This window comes from Thunnus maccoyii, chromosome 7 (genome assembly GCF_910596095.1).
Source record: "Thunnus maccoyii chromosome 7, fThuMac1.1, whole genome shotgun sequence".
NCBI classification, from domain to species: Eukaryota; Metazoa; Chordata; class Actinopteri; order Scombriformes; family Scombridae; genus Thunnus; species Thunnus maccoyii.
In genome coordinates this window covers 11,703,117-11,717,635 of record NC_056539.1, presented here as the reverse complement: position 1 = coordinate 11,717,635, position 14,519 = coordinate 11,703,117, and the positions used below count along the sequence as shown (strand labels likewise).

The 14,519-nt window shown below is 38.2% G+C and overlaps 1 protein-coding gene across 3 annotated transcripts; it reads right to left on the bottom strand.

The window, feature by feature from the left end:
- Nucleotides 1–247: 247 nt before the first annotated feature.
- bsg (basigin) lies at nt 248–14,414 on the bottom strand. Of its 3 annotated transcripts, XM_042416821.1 has the most exons (9): nt 14,179–14,414; nt 8,738–9,088; nt 6,875–7,043; nt 5,925–6,013; nt 5,156–5,292; nt 3,788–4,064; nt 1,787–1,811; nt 1,616–1,688; nt 248–1,449 (listed from the first exon to the last, which is right to left on the bottom strand). In XM_042416821.1, exons 1-8 carry the CDS (start codon nt 14,240–14,242, stop codon nt 1,628–1,630), a joined length of 1,173 nt encoding a protein of 390 aa, XP_042272755.1. In that variant the 5' UTR covers nt 14,243–14,414; the 3' UTR covers nt 248–1,449; nt 1,616–1,627. The 3 variants fall into 3 exon arrangements, with proteins under 3 accessions (XP_042272755.1, XP_042272753.1, XP_042272754.1); XM_042416819.1 differs by lacking the exon at nt 8,738–9,088 and having other exon boundaries at nt 14,179–14,412; XM_042416820.1 differs by lacking the exon at nt 8,738–9,088 and having other exon boundaries at nt 248–1,445; nt 14,179–14,412.
- Between the last annotated feature and the right edge of the window lie 105 nt (nt 14,415–14,519).

Here is a 14,519-nt window from a genome sequence, read left to right as displayed (position 1 = left end):
TGAGGCGTTGGTTGAGAAACAGTTAACTGTCAGACACTGTTTTAGGCATGCGACAATCTGTCATTGTCAGCGACAGACTAAAATGTTAACAGACCAGATGTCAGGCTGAGGCAAAGTTGAGGACAGGCCTTTTTTCTCATAATACTTTTACAAAAGAATTATTTTGTGTTACTTGAAATAACTATGGCTTAACTAAGATTCAACATCTCATTGTAAACATGGCTTTTAGGCAAAGTCGACAGACATGTAAAATCAATACCTTTATTCAGTTTGTGCAAGTTGTACAACAGATGGTATTCCATGTAGCTGGAAGGTACAACAATTTACACAATTCTGACAAGGTCATTTTATTTGTATAATTCTGAAATGGTAACATCCAATCACAACACTACTCAGGTTAAATGAACATATGGCTTCTGAATCATCTATACAGTGAAGGGAACAGAGACGATGTTCCAACAATCACACACAAGTGTTTTGTTGTTTTTTTTTCTTAGATCACATTAAATTAAAAAGAAAAAACATCTTAGTAAATGTTTGTAGATTTAAACATCAGTGCGTAGTGTTTAAGTTGCATTCAACAGAAGCAACAGATGTTACATCTCCTTTGCACTTGGTCCTTAGATTTTAATTGACAATTACAGTAGATTTTTTTACTGTGGCTGTGACTACAGCAACAAAAACAGTGATAAAACTTCAATTTACATGATTTGAAAAGGAAAAGGAAAAAAAAGCATGATTTACAAGACACTGCTTTCCCACTAAAAGAACTGTAATTTCTTATGGCAAAAAACCCTAGCAGACATTAAATCTTAATCATTTCTGCATTTAATTTTAGTCACATTTAAATTGTGTAAGAGGAAACAAAATGCAAAAAGACAGAGGAGAAATGGTGCTTGTTAAGGCAAAGTATAAAACTCTGCTAAGGGACTTTTGTGATGGTGTAGGGACAGATCAAAAGTGAATTCACACACTTAAGTTGTCGTTATAAGAAACGGCAGTGATGCATCATGATAAAAAGGTTTTCAGATCCTGTAAACACAATTTGTGCTGCTTTACAAGTAACTACTCCAAATTTGAGGATAGAAAAATCAAAAGACTGACACCTGTGTGGTCAGCGTAGGAAGCATTAGCATGAACAGAAAATAACCACAAACTAGGCATTCCCCACGTGAACATTCTCATGTTTTTTACAACAAACACACACTTTGCTAGAACAGCATTTTAAACTCATGCAATATTTGCCCCATGGCCTCAAGCAGAAAGTATTTCACACTATGTTCTCTGGCTGCACGATGTGGAGAAGAATATAGAAGAAAATAAAACAAAGAGAAAATCAGTCAGCTTATTACATTAACACTCAAGCACAAAAAAGGTACTTAAAATTGCAGGGTGCACAATATAATGTGCCACAACAGCTGAGTCTTGGACTGCCATCTGGACGTCTATCTAGGAGAGAAAAAACGGGACATGAGTGAAAAACTTTCACTGAACTTTTTTTTTTTCCAAATCTCTTCACAATCAAGATAAAAATCTGACATCTGGTCTGTCATATATGTTGTTCAAGGGCAGTATCTAACTAGTTTTCACATTTTAATCCCTCTTAGATACGCACCTCTTTCAGCTTCTAGTTAGAATTCCTTTGCCTCACATTTTTGTCTTTGTGGTTTGTAGTAGAATTGCTCTTCCTGAAACACATCATAGAGCAAAAACATGAGTTCTGCGACAAAAGCCGAAATGTAAAGTGACATTCAAGTTATGAAGCTCTCACGTAGACTGTACTTACAGAGGAGCGGATCCTGAGTCATCATCTGAACAGCAGTAAGTGGTCAAATAAAAAGCAAAAGAAAACAAGAGTCAGTTGACAGCAGGTTAAGTAGTTACATGTCTGTGATTGGTGTGAGAAACACATGCCACCCCAAACCTCACTGATGATGGTAGCAAATGTCATAACATGACATCTTCTGCAACATGATTCCAATGAGGTTATGATAAAAATCCAACTAAACATGAAGCATGCCCACCTGTCTGACAATGAATGATACAACAAAATCCTTAGAAAACCAGTTGGAAAGAAATTCTACACACAATCATTTGTGTTGTGTAAAACAGAAATTATGTCACTTAACAGAAAATTATGTATCTTAAATGAATCTGTAATACGATTTGAAAATTGCCATTCATGAACTCTATGTCCAGAGTCACCCCTTAGCATCACAGAGGCTCATGCAATACAAGCAAAGGAACACTGCAGAGATCGTATCGAGATAAAAACATCTGTGAATTGTGCAGCACTAACACACATCCTGCCATGTATAGTGGCAATATTCACACCAGAGCATGTATTCACAAAGTAAGGCAAAGAGTATAGGCTATCCCCAAGGCCAAGAGTGAATGAGACAAATGGTAAATGGTAAACTGATCTTGATAAGAGGGATGCCTATCATTTATCATGCATAAAAGTACAAGATGCAGAAGGCATGCAGACAGAATGCTGAAACCTCTCACTGTTCAACCTACCCTATTTCATGTCAAACCATTACACTAGACTGAGTGTCTAATTTGACTCTTTCATTGGCTCAAACACATGTTATGGACCAATAAATGAAGTGGAAAGAAAACATTTTAAGCTTGCTCTATATTTAGATTGCAGTGCCAGTGAAAGAGTGACCAAATCTTTGAGCACATTCCTCTTAGAAGTGGTGACCAAGAAAGCAGTTCATTCAGACTCCCATAGCTTAATCCACGCGGTCATCTCAGCTCAACCACTTCAGTCTGACATGCAGTTTTGTTCACTTACCAAAATGCAAAATCAGCAGCGAACAGAGAAGTAAAAATGTAAATAATAAAAATAATAGTATAATCTATTACAGATTGTTTACACAGAGGCGGAAGCCGATTCCTGATCTTTACTTTAAAAATGTAAATAATGACAAAACCAAAGACAATAAGGGTTCATATTGAATACATGCAACTACATTACAGACACATCTCCACCTCCAGAGCAATGATTTGCCTTGATAGTCTCCAGCCTGCCACTGGGGGGCGTCAAATCTTCTCAACTCACAGTTCAGTAATCAAGGTCTGCAGTTTTAATCATTTTGTCCTGTTAGAAGTGGAATGACTTGAAAGAGACTTCTTTACGTTCTTTTAGCCACAACTGAGGACCAACCTTGCCCAAAAAAAGTTGAGTGCAGCTTTGGAAAAGGCCATAACCACCTGCAAATATATATTTACTTTCTGGTGGATATTTTCATAGCTATTCAGGTAGCTAACAATGGTATGAGGGTATTTTTTCTTTTTTGGAATTCAACCATTGCCAGATGAGAGATGAAAAATCTCAGTTCTAAGTGAGTGTTCAGACCAAATACAGCAATTTATTAGAAAAAAAAAAAAACATCAACAACAACAAAAAAATCGACGAGGGACAGCACTGGTGGAGTGTGTTGCCGATGATTAAATATATCTATCATACATTTGAAAACGTATTAAACGCCAAAACACTGCACCGCTTGAAAAAACATCTCACTGTGCCAAGTTATCACAACAGTCGTAAGTTCATCTTATGTTTTAATGATGGCAAATCCAGTGCCATGCTGGATGATGTTCATCTTATTCGCCGATGACACCTTTTTTTTGCTGGAACTATGAGACATCCTCACTATGTCAACACAGTGGTTTTATTGAAAGTAATGAATAGACAGCGTTTGATCACGCAGTGCTGACGTCGGTCTGAACACGGCCTAAGAGTTAACATGTAGTAGTGTAGGTATCGTGGCATACGTACCGTCATTGACCTCATCGGGCTTTCTCCTCTTCTCATAGATGAGGATGATGGTCACCAGGATGATGACCTCAGCCACAATGCCAAGGAAGGGCCAGAGAGCGGCCAGGCGACTGCGGACACGCAGGTGGATCCTGTCACTGCTCGTGCCGAGTTCATTACTTCCAAAGCAGATGTAGTCTCCAATGTCGTTTTCGATGCTCAGGTCATCAATGATCAGAGTGGTTTTGTTAGGGGTGCTCTTGATCTCATATTTGTCACCAGTGCCGTTGATGATAGGCTGAGGATTGTGTTTAAGCAACAAGTTAGCAACACAAACAAGTGTAACCATTCCGTTAAACATTTTATTTTACATTTGGAGTACTGGACATACATCATTCATGAGTGACACACCATCACAATATGCGTAAATGGTGATTGAAAAGTTTGGGTTCATTTCCTCTGGCTTAGAAAACATATGAATCATTTTAAAAGGGGACCTATTATGCTCATTTCCAGCTCTTTATTATTATTCTGGGACTCTCCCAGAGTAGCTTTGCATGATTCAGAGTTAAAAAAACTCCATATTTATCTTATACTGGCCCTTTATGCAGCCCCTCAGTTCAGCCTCTGTCTCTTAACAGGCAGTCGCTAATGCAAACCCAACATATCCCACTTCATATTAAAATCCTTTCAATGACTAAACAACAACAGGAGACTTAAAGAATTTACAGGAAATGAAACACGTTCCTCACTGAATTAGCAGAGTTTCGTTAGCAGCGCTAAAATCGGTCGACACAACAAGATGCAGTGAAATTTTGAGCTCTTTGTTCAGCGGATCAGTTAGAAATAATGCAGGGAGGAGGAATAGTACAAGCAGAAACAGCCACAGTGATGATGATGTTTGATGAAGAGTTGCAGACAACCAGAACACTTCCAACAGGTAAACAATTTATTTTATTCTGCAGTGCTGATTATGGAAAAACACTCACAGCGTGCCAGCTCGAGTCATGACTCAGTGTGACTACCCCCAAAACTATGGAAAATTGCCAAAATGTTAGCAGAGCAGTGAACTTGCACACTGTGTGTGGAGCAGATGACCTTATAAAGAAATCCATCACGAGCCAACGTCAGCTCGGGCTTAAAGTAGAAAAAAAAAAACCCACTGGAAACCAAGTGTTCAGAGCAGTCTGAGGCCGGTGCTTTTTGCTCACAGGGATTACTTCTACATACATTTACCTCATTACTTGATATGTACATTTACCTCATTATTTGATACTTTGGCCACTATTTATATGTATATCCAACATTATATATGATTGAAAATAGGGAAAAGCATAATAAGTCCCCTTTAAGCTTTTAATCAAAATCATAAGTTTGAGAGATGCATACCGTTTGGGTGCCATCTTGCTCTTTGTACCAGGTCCAGTCAGTGGGCAGTGGGTAGCCATGGCTCACACAGGCCATCACACCTTTGTCCTTCTCGTTGCCATGCTCAGAGTGCTTGTAGGCTGCAACATGGGGAAGTGCTACAGCAAGAAGAAAAATCCATATGCAAATTAGAATATGAAAATTTGTGAATTCAGTTGATGAATAGCCCTTTATCATTTATCCTGGGTGAAGAAGCTACCTCACATAAGGATTTGAAACCAAGAATTGAAAGCAATATTTCCAGATTTTCCTTATATGTGAAGTGCTCATATACACTAAGTATCTTACAAATCTCTGATACTGCGGATGTTCCAATTACGTATGTCTCTACATCAACCACAAACTTTTTTTTTTCTTTTTTGTTTGTATGCAAATTAGTAACTTGGTGGGGCAGTATCAATAGCTCACTGATGCATAATCCTTGAAGAACAAATAGCCACACCCAGATTATAGACTAGACCACCAATCACCTAAATTATCAGGACTAACTATTAATAAAAACATAGATCATATGATGCTTCCTGGAAAATGGCTGCCTGAAGTATTAGTTCTTGCAGTCAAGTGTATTCTTTACGTATACATACATCATCTACAGGCTACATAATCTATAACTACAAGAAACATAACATCTGCAACCATGTTACTTACAAATCAAATGCAAACACAGACAGCAGCTTTGAAATGACCCATGAAAGCAACTATGATGTGTGATATTCAATAATTGACTTACTTTTGACTTCAATTGTTTGCAGCACCACTGGATCAGTCTCGAACACACAATCATACTTTCCACCAGAACTGTAGGTGATCTTCTCCAAACTATGGAAAGAATAATATAAATTAATCTACAAGTATTTGAGAACTCCATGTAATGGGTAAAAATAAAAGCTGCCTGTCCATGCAACAAATATTCAAATTTCCCCTGGTAATGACAATCCCACTTTTGTTTGGTGCTGCTGTCCCATACAGTCCTGCCTGCTCTGTCTAATGGGGAATTAAGGTCAGGGCAAGTGAGCACACTGCTAGGGGCGCTTATCCCTGCTGCCAAGACTACCGGCAAAGCTGCACGTCTGCACGGTCCATCTCTTTGCTAATCAAGAGCAGTGAATGCCTGAATGTGCCCCTAGCTCTGCTGCTAATGGAGGCAGCAGGGCAGGAGGGGGGAAAAAAAAGGGAGAGGGGGAGGGATGACAGAAAAGCGAGAGAAAGAGGATAGAGACGGCAATATACTGTAGTAACAGAAAGGGACAACATAACATAGTCATAACATAGGACAAACAAGACTGAATCAAGGCTCAAACAAGACATGAAAAGGCAAACATAATTCTCTTCTAGGTTGAGAAATGGTTGAATGTCATCTATATCAATAACGCTTTGTCTTTCAAACAATACAGCATCTAGAAGTATTAAAACCAACTAGGCTTAGACTTATATGGTTCATCCATTTAAAATTGCTAATCAGTGAATTGCACTGTTGTCCAAAAGCATAAACAGACCTCTCAGAAAAAAAAAAAAAATCTTCTTCTATACCAGCTAGTGGGAAACAGCATATTAACACTGCCACATTCAAGACAAAGTACATTTTATATTATAATCAGAAGATGAGCGCCTTTATTGTGCTATAATAAATGCAGGGCAGACCTGCACATATGGTACACTTGTGTAGATGTAGATACTCACTTGAGGACTATGACTGGATTGGAATCGGTGGATTTGGAATCTTCAATGATTTTGCCATTGTGCTTCCAGTGGGAGCCCTTGATGACAAGGTTGGAATCCGTCAAATTGCAGGTGAGCCTAGCAGCGGTCTGGTTGCTAACCTCAGGAGGTTCGGCAACAATGTTTGGGTCTTAAGACAAACACAGAGGGGGGAAAAATACATTATTCATCATCCTCACTAAAATATCCTAAAATATGAATTTCAGTTGACTGGCATGAACCTAAATGTTTGCAGATTTAGACATGAATAGCTGCCCATAAACTTGTACACTTAATCACTGAATACTGACCTTAAGGTATTCCCTTGAACTTATTTTCCATATACATCTAAAACAAGGACTAACAGCACTTCAATATTTCCGAAATGGGTTAGAAACACAGGACAGTAACATTTCCTCTGCGGATAATTTTTCAGCTTAGCTTTGTTTAATTCACATTTTGTCTCATGACACTCAACAGTTGTCCTTAAAAAAATGACATATTTGATGGAACAAAACATCATAGGGCTGCCATGCAATAATATCTACCACTTCATACACAGCTGGTTGACATACTAAGAAAATATTGCAATTTATTTCATGTATAAGTACTTTATATATACACAAAATAAATATCAAATTGCATAGTATTTCTGTTAATTTCAACGCTCACCCTCTGATAAGAAAAAAAGACAGGCAGCGTGGAATAGGTCAACAATAGTCCCCACGGTATTAATATGGTTTAGAATAAGACATTTTTGTTGAGACAACTGTCGAGTGTGATCAACCATATATTAGGCTAAAGACTGCCTACAAAATCTTAAACATTCTCCTTCACCTTAACAAGTTTGGGAGGGAAAACTGCTATGGTTTTCACCAATCAGACAGTGCAACACAAGTGCAAGTACTGTACAAATACACAGAACTTTCCAAGAAAGGTGGAAAGAGCTCCCCAAAATGGGGAGATCGTCCCACACCAAAAGTAGAATGGAGGGAAGAATAGGAGTTGTACTGGAAAGCTAATAGATATAGTAGCCTACAACAAGGTCAAGGGGAAAAGATCTTTTAATAAAACACATGCAGAAGAAGCAACAAGATGGGAATTTATTGGCATTTGCATGATAAAAATTTAAGAATTTTTAAATTAAGTATTTTTGCTTCAAATGGGTGAAGAAACTGACCAATTCTTCCAAAGTGACAAAAATAATACTGGACCACAAGGCAGAAAGATGCCCCATGGCTGAGTATATAACTTTAGATACAATGAGTTGCCATCTTCTGTGATTACAGTTTAGTAGGCTATAAGCCAGAGGAATGGTCTACGGGCACAAATAAAAGGGGTATTGCCAATGTTAGTATCAATTAAGGAAAGTGCTAGCAAATTCTACCAAGAAGCAATACTAATCAAGTTACCTGACCCCCTTTTTTGTTTTTCCTTTTGATAATATTCACACTTTCTTCATACAATAATTTTCCAACATGAGCCATTTGCAGACTTCCAACCTTATGACCAGTATTATATACAAGAAACCCATCATAATGGTACCTAAGCCTTGACATGGGGAAAAAAAAGGCATCAGACTGAAGACATATTCTATATCAGGTAATAAAAGGATTAGGGAGCAGCCCGGCTACGCTTAATGACCAGGTTTTGCTCTACTACAGGACGTTTTTCAGGAGAGGAGAGGGAGTGTGTATACGGGGTGAAGCGGGATGAGCAGGGTATTGGACCGGGAAGCATGGGAGTTGAGTGTAACAGGAGCTGAATGTCCAGGACTTCACTAATGAGGAGATAACAGCCAAGCTACTTTGACCTGAGTCTCCTCATGCTTCCTCTGCCACTCACTTTCGATCACAATAATGTTTGCCTGCGAGCGGATCCACTTGATTTTTGGCGTCTTCTTCAGTTCATTGCGGTCGGGGTCGTTGGAAGCGCGGCACTCATAAGTGCCTGAGTCGTCGAGGGTGAGGCTAGTGAGGTGAATGGTGCTAGTGGCATGTGTAATATATGTGGCATTTATTTGCACACGGTCATCACGTGCCCCGTCAAAAAGCTGGGTGAAGGTCTCGTTGGGCTCTTCGCCCTCTATAAACCACCACTGCACCTCAGGAATGGGGCTCCCTATTACCTCGCAATGCAGCTCTGCGCTGTCATTAATCAGCTTCGTCTGAGAGAGGGGAGACTTGATAAAACCCGCTGAGCACCGTTTACAGTCAGCCCAGCAGACAGATTTTAAGAGATTTTGGATGTGGTTGATTTAAAGCAAGCCAGGTGATTTCATGAATTGGTGATAAAAAGGCAGTGATGGAAGAAAAACCAGGCAAGTAGGAAAGAGAAAGAAAAAAAAAACAAAGTTAATAAAACTGAAATATGAAAGTAAGCACATAGAAAAGGCATAGATCAGAGCAACATGTCCAACCAATTATTTTGGAAATGTTTTGATCATTCCTGGTGCTCTGACCCATTAAGACAAAAATGAGAAATGCAACAAAAAAAAGACAAGTAGGGATGACCCGAACCAACCTGAGCTTCCAATTTATGTACATCTACCTAAAAATAATTCTGTCTAAAACAAATGGGTTCTAAACATTAGGTTTTTGTAAAGGTTTTTTAAAAGAGATGTCAATTCAACGTTTCATTTTGGAGGCTGTCGTTTGTGATTCTGTTTTCTATTTGAATTGTATTGATCAATACTGATATTACTACGAGGGCAGACTAGTGATAGGTTTGGGGTGATATACATTGCCTATTTGTGATGAACTTAATCTACTATCAATGGTCAGTTTAACTGACCAAATTAAGAGCCTTTATATAGTTGTAAGCAAATTCAAGGCTTTGAATCCAGTTGTACACCAGATGACAAAGCCCTACTGCCAACCTTACTTTACTCAATTAATACTAGATGTTGGAATTGTTGGTAAAGAAGCTTGATGGAGACATCCCTACAGATGATCACAGCAAATGAACAAAAGAAATAACAAAAACATTAAAAGCATCCAATAGCATTCCTGTGAATTCAAAACAATATGCAATGAATGAAACAAAATATGAAAAGCAAAGCAGATGAAGTTGAAATGAAAAGCAAATCACATAATTAAATTAAAAAAAAACAGAACAAAAAAAAAACATGAAAGCTTTCGCACATGCACGTAACATGTTAGACTGATAGACTCTTCTCTGATGAGCCAAGTGTCACCCGACAGTGGTTAGTGTGTTTAGCTAAGCAACGATCCGGACCATCCCGGGTCTGCTCAAGATGGGACAGATGATGAGTCGGTCCAGCCCAAAAATAGCCTATATATTATATATAAAACAAAGAGTTTACACACCGGAACGTTTTCAGCTGTTAACACACAGTTTACCTGAAACCAGGTTATTTTACTTTTTAAAAAAGGTTTGTTTTATTGAAAATCAGCTGAGGTGTGACTCTGCTGTTAATACTGCTGCTGTTTTTGTTTATATTTAATTAATTTAACCTCTTTCTCTGACACAATGACATAAATCCTGCTGTGTTTCAATCTGTAGGGAAAAATATAAAATAGTAAATTTGAATTAATACAGCTGATAAATATTATTAATCTAGATATGATGACCAAATAAGTAGAGCAGAGTGAAAAAACTGTACACCCGTTGAGTGGTACAAATCACTATTAAAATAACATGAGACTTGATATTTGCTATATAAGTAAAGTGTTTTTTGATTATACTAAAAAAAGAATATTTAGGAAATGACAAAATATTATAGGTGGAAAAATGGTGGGAAAGTACTTTCTGGCACCCACCAGGGTTTATCTGCAAATATTTTATTGGTATTTTTAGTTTGAGTTGAATTCAGTGAACCTTAAAGTTCATCATGTTGTTAGAAAACCAAACACTGTTAATGTTTTATATAACAATGTTTTCTTATGAACATACAACTGAGTTTTCCATTAAAGAAAAGTTGCAAAAATGTTTGTGTATGCTGTCAATTATAGTTATTTATTAAAAAAAAGAAAAAAATCGGAATTGGACAAAGTTGGAATCAGCTGGTCAGACTTAAGAAAAAATGCGATCGAACAAGAAAATTGCAGTCAGTGCATCTGTAATTATACATTTAGGTGGGTCCAGGGAGGAATTCTCACACCACAGGCCAACAGGCCGTAAGCTTGCGCCCCTCCTCACAGAAACAATACTAGACTAACACGAACCAGAGCAAAACCTACGCTGGCCCCACGGTACCCAGCGCCAACAAGAAAAACAACAGCACAGTAAGAGCTAAAACCCAACAATCACTAACTTATGAAAAAGAGCAGATATCAATTTAACGCAAAACAAAGACTGGCCAACAAGAGCCCCAGTTACATGTGTATCATGTAACGTGTTTAGCTTTGGGTTACCTCTCCACTATTACCAAAGGTCAACTTCATGCCACATGCTTTACAAAAGTTCAACATTAAATATAGTCAAGGTCCCAGTCACAACTGTGATTAGGTGCAAGCCACAAGAATCTTGAGAGTATAATTTACCGCCTATAACCTGTTACTCTATAACATGAGAATCTGCTCCATGTGTTTTGAGCCCCTTCAGAAGACAAATTCCAAAGTCAGTATTATGTTTAGCGATGGTCAACAACAAGCTCAATGGCCTAAACAAATGCAAAAAAAAAAGGGCTGAAAATTAATAAGGTTACCATAAAGGAAAAAAGATTAAATATTTTATCTCATACAATACCATGATATTTGTTAAGAACAAAAATGTAGAAAGGGGCAAATAAACCCAAACTATGGGGATACATGCTTTATCTTCATAGAAAGCCTGTGTTCGTTTTTCCCCATTCAGCAAGCTGGTTGAAAATTAACAACTCAGCATTTACTCAGCCTCGTGAAAAGACAAGGGAGAAACATGTTATCCTCAGGCCACTTTCAACACTCGCTTAACGGAAAATATTGACATTTTCCAGCTGAACAGGGATAGCTAGTACAACTTAATGTCCTTTCGAATAGAAAATGGATGCCAGCTGTTCCAGCATGATGAAAGAAATGAAAACTCAAGGATACAAACACATTGTTTAAGGGGGCTGTTTCAAGCCTTCATTTCAGCCTTGTATGGTCACTGCTTAGACATAAACCACTTCATGTGAGGGGGTGAGATATTTCTCACTTTAAACCCACATAAATCCGTTGGATGTGGCCTGATCTTTTCATCTGATCATTTTGTCCATATATGTGGAGTGTGCCAACCGATGTAATCATTCATCTGTGATGGATCAGCACACATTTGTCATTACTGTTAGAGGGATGTTAACTCACACCTCAGTATCAGTGCTACTGCTTAGACCACAGGCTTTTATCATGATTAAGGATAATTTAGGTGAAAGCAGGTTAAGCAGCTGGAGTCTCAAATGGTGGTTAATACCAAAATGAGTCCTTATTAAACATCATTTGCTAAATTACTGGGACTAAAACTAAAGTAACAAGCATATGTGGAAAAACTGGCTTTTCCTGCCTTTTTCCAGACGTAGTAGCCTTGTCTACCTGTCTGCCTGGTAACCTACTTTTAATGCCAAAGTTAAGCTCGAGAAGAAGCTGAAACTCTAGGGAAATCTAATTTTACTCCTCATCTACTCCAGGCTGTCATAATCCAAAGCAGGATAACCTGAGTTGTATCTCTTTATATGTGTTTCACTTAAGTGCACAAGTAAAAAACATTCATTAACAGTCTGGTTGCTGGTACGTATTGTCTGCAAAATAAAGGTAATGTTTTACCCATGATTTAGAAAACAAAGTCAAATAAAGGGTACATATGATTAAAGAGCATATTTCATTTGTACGTGCACCGCTTTCTTCATTTCCTTGAGGTGATGAAATCACAAAGGGGAAAATGACTCAGGGTACTTTTACGTCTACTTACAGTGGGTGACTCCCCAATTTGTCAAATGCAATACTGAAGAAAATGTTAGTTTATCAAGGGAATTTCAAATTTACTCAATTTCAAATAGTAACAAAAGTATTAATGTCATTAAGGTGATAAAAACAAGAACATTTTTACACAACTGAATACATCTACTGAATCTGCCGCCTAGATGTAGATGTTGTGTAATGTGTGGACCATATTTTGAGGCTTACAGGCTCATTGGGATACTCTTGAGCAAAAAAAAAAAAAAAAAAAAAGACAGACAACAGTTGTTAGGCCAATTTATAATCTATACTTAAGATATTCACTGATTACTAAAGATAAATAAGATATTATCTTTAGATATTATCTAAGACTAAGATATAAAAAGATATTCAAAGTACCTTTGACCATCACTTCCACCTGATTCTTAGTGGTATGCATGTTTTTACCAGTGACTCCTCAGTTTTTATGGCTGTCATTTGCCTAATAATTAATTTCAACTTAGTCAGCTCTTTATTAATTGTTTTATAATGGCAATCCAGGTGGATAAACTGATAGGAAGCACAGGCCCCGACACGTGGAGGCTCGCAACACTTTAATAAATGTGAATGTACTAAAAACAAGTTGCGGGAGACAGCTCGAGATGCTATATTATGACAGTTGACGTAGATTGGGCCTACTGGTTAACTCAAAGATGACTGTTTAATCAGAACAAGACAGTTATTGCTCATTGGGGGAGGCTGTCCATACTGCGAGCCGGCTGTCACAAAGCTGGAGACACTGACAAAAAATGAAAGTCATACGGTTGAAACTAGGATTGTTTTAGCATTATGGCGGTATTGAAGAACGTGGCCTAGCTAGGTCAGTGAAAACGACAGTTGACCTGGCGTTAACTACTAATGGATAGCAAGCCTTCGTAGCGTTACGCAACGGCAACTTAAACTGTCAACAACAGCAAACCATCACACGATTATTAACGTTAGAGCTCACATGACCGGTTACATTTGCCAACGTTCGGCAAACATCAAAATCCCTTTCAGTAAAAGAATAACAGAAAAAGACAATTGTTCGAAAAAATAACACACACACACATTCGCCGTTACTGCTTTTTTGTAAACGTTAGTCACGAAATGGTCGGTCAATCGTCCGAAAGGGTTTTCAGAACTGCAATTTACGTCGTTAGCTATGAAGCTAACTTACGCCTACTGACGCTAATATGAGCTTGTTTCTTCATGACGCTGGATAACGTGTTTTAAATTTTGTATTAATAGCTGTCGAAGGAGGTATTCGACATCGAAAAAAACATCACTATCATAACGCCATCAAATCCAGAGGCTGAATCAACATTTTTAAATGTCCGTAGTCAGGGTAAAGTCTACATCTTCAACCAACATGGCTGACAAAAATCTTACCTGTGGACGCATTGGCTCGCCAACAGCACAACAGAAGGGCACTGACAGCCCAAAGTAACTTCATCGTTGATAATCTAGATTACTAGACCGTCGAATAAATACAACGTTAACTAACGCTGCAGCGGGCAGGATTTCCCCTCTCTCCTTGCGAACTTCCAGCAGGATGTACAAGCTGAATGTCCGACACTGGAACCGCTGTAGTTGCTCTTGCTCGTCCTCTAGTTGCACCTCACGCATACGCCCTGATAAGCACGTACACATGACGTATTATTTAGAGGCGTGGTTACGTCAAATGAGTTACATTGGTCTTCACTTAAGCCATTTAAACCTATTTAATGATC

Bases quoted from the DNA above. Each gene is read 5' to 3' on its own strand.
- bsg (XM_042416821.1), bottom strand. From the start codon at position 14,242: ATGAAGTTACTTTGGGCTGTCAGTGCCCTTCTGTTGTGCTGTTGGCGA. The intron at 6,014-6,874 runs GTGAGTATCTAC...TTCTTTCCATAG, and splicing joins AATCCAGTCATAGTCCTCAA to TTTGGAGAAGATCACCTACA. The intron at 4,065-5,155 runs GTATGCATCTCT...CACAATCCTCAG, and splicing joins AGCAAGATGGCACCCAAACG to CCTATCATCAACGGCACTGG.